The following is a 7535-nucleotide window of genomic DNA, read 5'->3' as shown; positions in this document are numbered from 1 at the left end:
TGCTTCGGCTCTATAGAACTTGAACATCGATGCTTCAGCACCAGCAGATGTCCGCATCAGTGAGCAACTGCGCTGAGGCTTTTGTGCCAGAAAATGTTTGTGCTGATGTTTTGACGCTGAAAAGCTTCAGGGCATATGCTTCTGTGTCAGGGAGTCCAAGTACTTATGTCCCGGCGCAAATGATCTTGGGTGTAGAAGTTCTGGTTCTAGCTACTTTTGGCTGTGACATTTTGGAGCAGAGCCCTCTTTGCTCAATAAAATTGATTTTTCTGACACAGGTAAATGGCGCCTGGCCCAGAGATGACTTTTCAGCAACTCATACTTTAAGTTATCTAAGTTATCTTGTAAAATAAGCTACCCATGTCTTATTTGCCTTTACAGTTATATGTAAACCGATGTGATATCTCAATCAAATGTCGGTATATAAAAACAAACAAATAAATAAATAAAATAAATAAGCGAAGTTCTCTATAAATGAGTGCCCTCAGGAACATTCATCCAGAGGGGCAACAATTTGACGAATCATGCTCTGGTCAGGAAGTATTTCTTCACGGAGAGGGTGGTGGATGCCTGGAATGCCCTTCCGGAAGAAGTGGTGAAGACCAGATCTGTGAAGGACTTCAAAGGGGCGTGGGATAAACACTGTGGATCCATAAAGTCTAGAGGACGTGAATGAAGAGTGGGTGGGTCACGGGAATGACAGCTACTGCCTGGAGATAATACCCTTATTCAATAAACATACACACTGTTAATGCGACTCCAACATTGCTCTAAGCTTCAACGGCAAGAGGAAACGTGGAAAAAGATTTGCATTCACAAAAAAAGAGGGGAGTAGCTTGCTTGTTACAGCGGTTACTACCCCAAACCAAATAAGCCTGATACTTCACTTTCAATGCATATCCAGCATAGCTCTCTGCTTCAACGGCAGGGGAGAAAAACTGATACATCACGCATATCCAGCATAGCTCTCTGCTTCAACGGCAGGGTAGAAAGTCTCATAGTTAACTTTCAACGCATATCCAGCATAACTCTCTGCTTCTACGGCAGGGGAGAAAGACTGATACTTCACACATATCTAGCATAGCTCTCTGCTTCAATGGCAGGGGAGAAAGTCAGATACTTCACTTTCAATGCATATTCAGCATAACTCTCAGCTTCAACAGCAGGGGAGAAAGTCAGATACTTCACTTTCAATGCATATCCACCATAACTTTCTGCTTCAACGGCAGGGAGAATGAAGAAAAGTAGATCTATATACAGACAACAACCAACAAGGTCTGAATTATTTAGTCTGGGTAAACAAATAAGCATGGGTATAGCTTGCTTATTGCGGTGGTTACTACCCCTAACTAATTATGCTAGATATTTCACTTATAGGCAGTTCCAACACTGCTCTCTACATTAATGGTGGGGGTGGAAGGGAAATAGAATCAAAAGGTTACTAAGAGCCAAGAGTAACCGATAAGTATGAGAAAAAAAAAAGTGCAGAACTTGCTGGGCAGACTGGATGGGCTGTTTGGTCTTCTTCTGCCGTCATTTCTATGTTTCTATGTTTCTTTCTTTTCCAACAACATTCCAAAGGAAGAATGCGGTGACACGAGAAGCTAATCCTGACCATTCAATGAAATGGAAGAAATGAGACGGAGAAGATATATGTGTTGGACACTAGAGTGGGAATATCCGTGCATGCTCAGAAAGGAAGACTAGAACTTTCTGCACTTGGAAAGACAAATCATCTGATCCGGCACCTGCTGTTTGGGATGCTTGTCCATGGAGAAAAATGTTTTCCTGGAGTTGGTAAACCTGGGTCCATTCTTGTCATAAAGGCACTGATCCAAAAGAAAAAATTAAACATTTCCCACAAAGAATGAGCAGGAAAAACTCTGCATAACCCTGGGGGAAACAGGAGCTCCTTGTTTTTCCTTCCTTTCTCCTTTTCCTTTACTGTTATTATTATAGATTTTTCCACATTATGCTTATTTTGGCAACACGTACAAACGGTCACACTAATATACAGTTTTCTAAATCTGAGAGAGTCGCTTGGTTGGAGGGAAGAAGAAGCTGGAAATGCACTTAAAGGGGGAGAAGTAACCAAGGTGAAGGAGCGAGCAGGATACTTTCTTATATAAATAGGACAGCTGGCTACCCTACTAGGGCAAGGCAAGAGGCTGCCGCCTGCAGTGCCTTGGCTTTGGTGACTTGAGCGACAGCGCTGCGCCGCGACAGATTTTGGCCACCGGAGGGCACGGACACCCCGCCGCTCCTCTCAATGGCCGTGGCCCGCCACCTCTGCCCACTCATCTCCTCCCTGCAGCCCATTGCCATGGCGACGGCGCGCACCTCTCGCGAGGCTTGCGGCGGCCGAGCTGGGCTTGCGGCGGCAGCTCTCGCGAGGGCTGCGCGGCCACTTCCGGTGCGAGGGCGAAGCAGTGCTGAGCTGGAGAGCGACCCTCTGCCGAGGAGGTGGGAGAGCGGGAGGCGTGGGCTGGGGGTGGAAAGTCGGAAAGAGCTGGGGGGAGGTAGGGAGGGATATATACGCGTGGGTGCAGCGGAGTGTGGGGGGTCTCCCTTATCCTTGGGAGGCACCGGTCTCGTTCTAGGCAGGTTCGTGAATCCATTTTTTCCCCCGTATGCTGTGGATTTACTACTCCCTGATTAGTTGGATCGTTGCTTCCCCCCCAGTTAGAGGCTGGATGTAGCTGCCGGAAAATACCTCGAAAGGCCCACTCCTCCGGGGGTGCGGGTGGGCTGTGATCACAGCTTCTGCAGCGTTTCCATCTCCTTGCAGTGGGTTAGCCTGAATCTGCTCGGACGCTGCAAGGGGAAGCTGAGCTGGTTTTGCCATGACTAGCATGGTGATGCGGCAAGACCCAGTGACCATTCCGGCGGCAGGATTGGAAATGGGGGGGGGAATTACCAACATGGGTTTGGGCTTTACTTTCTAATCTTCGTCCCCGTTTCGTAAGGCAGTATAGTAGTCACACTCTTTGTAATATTGGCTGCTTTGAGGTTGCTGCCTGAGCTCCGGTGAATCTTGTTGCCTTCTTCATCGATAAAAGGCCCCCGGAAGTGACCAAGCAAGCTCTTTCTGCAGCCAGGAGACCGTAAATGATATTTAACTTAAATTCTGTTCTTTCTAAAGGGAGCAAGAATTTCAGCAACACCCTGCAGACGCTGCAGACATATTGCCCAGGATCCTTTGCTGCATAGGAAGAGAACATTAGCTATGGGGAACATCTTCGGACACCTGCTGAAAAGTTTGATTGGAAAGAAGGAGATGAGGATTCTGATGGTGGGGTTGGATGCAGCTGGCAAAACCACAATTCTATATAAACTGAAACTTGGAGAGATTGTCACTACCATACCCACCATAGGTATGACCTGTTTTTGATTGTATGGCATCTTGGTTGGGTAGTTCTGTGACCACATAGCTGTCAGGTGGATGTGACTACAGGTGACACTTCAGTGCTTCAGTGAAACTTAAACTTCCCTTGACGTAAGGGGTTTGCCTTTTCTTTATTTCAGGGTTCAATGTTGAGACAGTGGAGTACAAGAATATCAGCTTCACTGTATGGGATGTGGGTGGCCAGGACAAGATCCGCCCACTGTGGAGGCATTACTTCCAGAACACTCAGGGTATGTGAAATAACTACCCCTTCTACTCCAGGTATAGTTGAAAATAATTGCCCACTCCTATAGTATGGGAATATAACTGCCCCCTTCTATCCTTGGGGTATGTGAGAAAAATGTCTCTATTACAGCATATAGGAGAGAATGCCTTTTCACTAGCATTCCTTTCCCTTCTTGTGCCCCTCTTTGAGCGGGTGCCTCACCTTATGTCTGTCTGTCTCTCTCTCTTCAGGGTTAATATTTGTTGTTGACAGTAATGACAGAGAGCGAGTGAATGAAGCCCGAGAAGAATTGATGAGAATGCTGGCTGAAGATGAGCTACGAGATGCTGTTCTTCTGGTCTTTGCAAACAAACAGGTGAATGGTGAATTGTGCAGCTGCAGGGTCTGTCACCTCAAGGTCACCACTTCTTGGGCAGCATATGTTGATAATACTGGGTAGTCATTACAGTCTAAGGGGGAGGGGAGGCTGGCGTTCTACCATTCCATCACAAAAAGCATCGTTACTTTCTCAAAAGAGCCAGCACTTACATTCCTACTATTGGAACACTTTCCCCAAAATAGGCTAACAAATGTTCAAAGCACATTATGAAGAGAAGTTTGCACTTTTACTATTTATTCTGTACCTGTTCTGTGGTGGGGCAGTGTGTGTGTGTGAGGGAAGCTTGCATTGCTCCTGTCATCTATGCTGTGCCTGATGTGAGGGAAGCTTGCACTACTGCCACCACCTGTGTCATGCCTGTTGTGAAGGTAGCTTGCACTGCTGCTGCCGCCTATGCTGTTCCTGATCTGTGGTGGGGCAATGTGTGTCTGTATGTTCTATGTACACCATATCTATGGTAATTCCCAATCTGGTTATATGTAAACTGAAGCGATATGTACCAGTACATGATCTTCGGTATATAAAAGTCTTTAAATAAATAAATAAATAAAGTTTGCACTGCTGCTGCTACTCATGGTATAGTGCATGTGAGGGAAGTATATTAAAATAAATGACAGCACTTATATCTTAAAATGGCCCATCCAGTCTACCCGGTTGAGATTCAGATACTTTAGGTAGTTGAGTATATGTATTTCAATTTGTACTCTGATACCAACTTTCCTTTCCCATGTCTTTTACCTGACCTTCCACATCTGCCCCTAGCATGGCTAAAATTCATGACACTGATTGGCCCCACCATCTCCACTAGTAAGCCATCCCAGGCCCTGCCACCTCCATTAGAAGTTCACTTCAGGTCCTGCCATCCTCAATTCTACTTCTCACAAGGTGAACAATTTGGCAAACTCTTGGGCATGCCTCCATGTCTCACCTCAAAGCTTAGTGAAGCTGTTGTAAAAATCTTCAACCTTCTTGAAACCAATGCTGTTTTACCACTGCTATTTGAGATTGTAACTACTGCTCCATGCAGGCTACACCAGTGTTCATTACCATTCTCTGTGTTTACCCTATTTTTTTTTTTTTAATTCTGTTATGTGCTGTACCTGTTCTATGGTAGGGTAGTGCTTTGTGAGGGAATCTTGTACTACTGCCACCCATGCTGTACCTATTCTATGGCAGGGCAGGTTCCGTGAGTGTAGGGAGCCTGGAGCTTACAGTGTTTCTGTACGTGTACTGTACTGTGGCAGTAAGTGTTATTAGAGTAGGGAAGCTTGCAGGGCTTTTGCATGCACTCCTTTTTGTGTAAATAAATGGATAACTTAATATTGCACTACTTTCAGTCTGGTTCCTTTTCTCAGCACTGAACTCCCCAACATGTAGTTGAATGGAGCTTAGTAAGATTCATTTTTGCAGCTTTGTGATAGGGTAAGGTGGACTTTGCATCTGTCATGTCAGGATGGGACCAGGAGACATATTATGTACATGAATCTGAAAAAAACAAGCCCTTCTGTGTAACTGTAAGACAAGGCATAATAATGTCCCAGCATTCTGCATGCCTCCTAAATTCTCTCTCTGTTTGTGCGCCCTAGGATCTTCCAAATGCTATGAATGCTGCTGAGATTACGGACAAGTTGGGCCTGCATTCTCTGCGCCACCGCAGTTGGTACATCCAGGCCACCTGTGCCACCAGTGGAGACGGTCTCTATGAAGGGCTGGACTGGCTGGCTAACCAGCTCAAGAACAAGAAATGAACGGTGGGCTGATGCACCCTTATCTCCCTCCTTCGCCAGTGGAGCGGAGGGTGGAAGTGTGCCCAGCCAATGTCCTGGCAAAGTCTGTCCCATCCATTCCAGCAGCAGCTGAGTGCTCTGGTTATTTCTTCCCACCTCAGTTTGAGTCTCTCCCCTCGTTTTGGTTTGGTGTTTTTCCATCGGGTGCTGTGCTTTTACATTTGAACTCATTCTGGTTTTCTGGTGTCATACATCACTGTGTGGATGTAGATATAAAAAAAAGGAAATGCATGAGATATATTGAAAAGGACTGAAGCTGGGATTGGTGAGAGGGCACTTCTGAGCTTTGTAGGCAGCTCCTTCCTCTCCCTCCCTGGGAACGGATGGGGGGGAGGGGCCTCAGTGGTGGTATCTATTTAGCATAAAGAGTTTCCTATCGGGGCATTGTGTAACAATCATTGATGTCCCTGCTTCTCACCAGGCAGGGAATGTGATTACTGGCTTATGCTGGACAAGGGGCTCAGCAGAAGGCATGGACGTTTCCATGGTCTGTTATATGAAGAATTCTGTAAAACAGCTATGCTTCTGTGTGCTTATGTATAAATCTCGGGGAGGGGAGAGAAGAGTGTGACAGCATTATGGGTCATAGCAAGTGCGATGAGAGAGGGAACAAATATCTTCACTGCAAGTGGAAACCTATCTGATTCTGAATCCTTTCACTGTGAGGTGCAGGAAAGAAAAGGAAGATTTCTCAGGTGTCAGTCTGCTGAAGGAAGCATAAAAGGGAAGGGTGGGGGTTTTGCTCCCTCATACATGTGCATGCACCCACCCTAACCTTGGCTTATATTTATAGTAGTAAGTTTTTTGTTTTTTTTTCTGTATACAATAAATTAACAAATGACCAAGACAAATATCTGTCTGGGGTTCCCCTCCTTCATTCTGATGCATGACTGCCATTCATCAGCGTTGTGCTGTGCTCCTGGTGAGCACACTGTACTGCTATAACTTTCCTTGCCTTCCTGTTCTGCACTTATTCCCCCACCTACTTGCCTCTTCTGCCCTTCCTGTGATGGAAAACTGTAGACCTGTGTCGTCCTCCACCTCATGGTGAGACCGGTTTGAATGCAGCCTGGCTTGCAAATTGAGTTTCCTCACAGGATGCCCATCAGGGTCTCTGGCTGGACCCCTGACACATTTCAAGCGCTTGGTGCTGTGCCCTTGGATGGATTGCCTTCATGCTGCTGCACTTTCCTGGGCTGCCACTCCAAGTGGTCTCTGTCGGTGGCAGAGTGCTCCCCTGTCGGTGGCTTTCCGTAGCGTGTTTGAAGCAGTGCCTCTGCAGTTCTCTCTTCCTGATAGGCAGGGACCATTGTGTGCTGCTTTTTTCCATGAGTGGTTGAATATTTCTGCACATCTACTGTAAATAGGTTTTTCTGTAGTATGTATTTGGCTTTCTCCTTTCTCTGTCACCTTCTCTTCTCTTTCCTTTCCAAACTGGTTGTGGTGTAAGGTGGCAACTGTTCTCTGCTGGGGTTTTGGTTTCCTTGTTTTGACACTTTTTTTGGGGGGGGGGGGAGGGGGCAGGAATGTGGATTAGATGTGTTTAAAAAAAAAAATCTGGATATTGCTTTGCAAATATTGGAATATACTGTCCTGTAAACCCTGACATTAAACCTGTTTTATGTACATCTGTCTATGCCTTTTTTGTACAGGCTTGGCCCAAAGACCTACATATGAGTCATGTTTCTCTGCTAGAGTGTGCTCGGACTCCGGGGAAATGCTGTGTAAGGCACAGTG

General features: G+C 46.1%; 1 protein-coding gene across 2 annotated transcripts; it reads left to right on the top strand.

Moving 5' to 3' along the window:
* Window positions 1-2357: 2357 nt before the first annotated feature.
* Window positions 2358-6621, top strand: ARF3 (ADP ribosylation factor 3). Of its 2 annotated transcripts, none has more exons than XM_029594637.1 (5): window positions 2358-2463; window positions 3143-3374; window positions 3526-3636; window positions 3863-3987; window positions 5598-6621. In XM_029594637.1, the coding sequence occupies exons 2-5, from the start codon at window positions 3227-3229 to the stop codon at window positions 5757-5759; spliced, it is 546 nt and encodes a 181-aa protein (XP_029450497.1). In that variant the 5' UTR covers window positions 2358-2463; window positions 3143-3226; the 3' UTR covers window positions 5760-6621. The 2 variants fall into 2 exon arrangements, with proteins under 2 accessions (XP_029450497.1, XP_029450499.1); XM_029594639.1 differs by lacking the exon at window positions 2358-2463 and adding an exon at window positions 2513-2604.
* The last annotated feature ends 914 nt before the right edge of the window (window positions 6622-7535 follow it).

This window comes from Rhinatrema bivittatum, chromosome 3 (genome assembly GCF_901001135.1).
Source record: "Rhinatrema bivittatum chromosome 3, aRhiBiv1.1, whole genome shotgun sequence".
NCBI classification, from domain to species: Eukaryota; Metazoa; Chordata; class Amphibia; order Gymnophiona; family Rhinatrematidae; genus Rhinatrema; species Rhinatrema bivittatum.
The sequence above is the reverse complement of the archived record's forward strand: the minus strand, read 5'-3'. Positions and strand labels throughout refer to the sequence as shown.

What these genes read in the sequence shown, in the direction of transcription:
- ARF3 (XM_029594637.1), top strand. Translation starts at nt 3,227, where the DNA reads ATGGGGAACATCTTCGGACACCTGCTGAAAAGTTTGATTGGAAAGAAG. An exon ending in TTACTTCCAGAACACTCAGG is followed by an intron (nt 3,637 to 3,862) that starts GTATGTGAAATA and finishes CTCTCTCTTCAG; the next exon opens with GGTTAATATTTGTTGTTGAC. An exon ending in TGGTCTTTGCAAACAAACAG is followed by an intron (nt 3,988 to 5,597) that starts GTGAATGGTGAA and finishes TGTGCGCCCTAG; the next exon opens with GATCTTCCAAATGCTATGAA.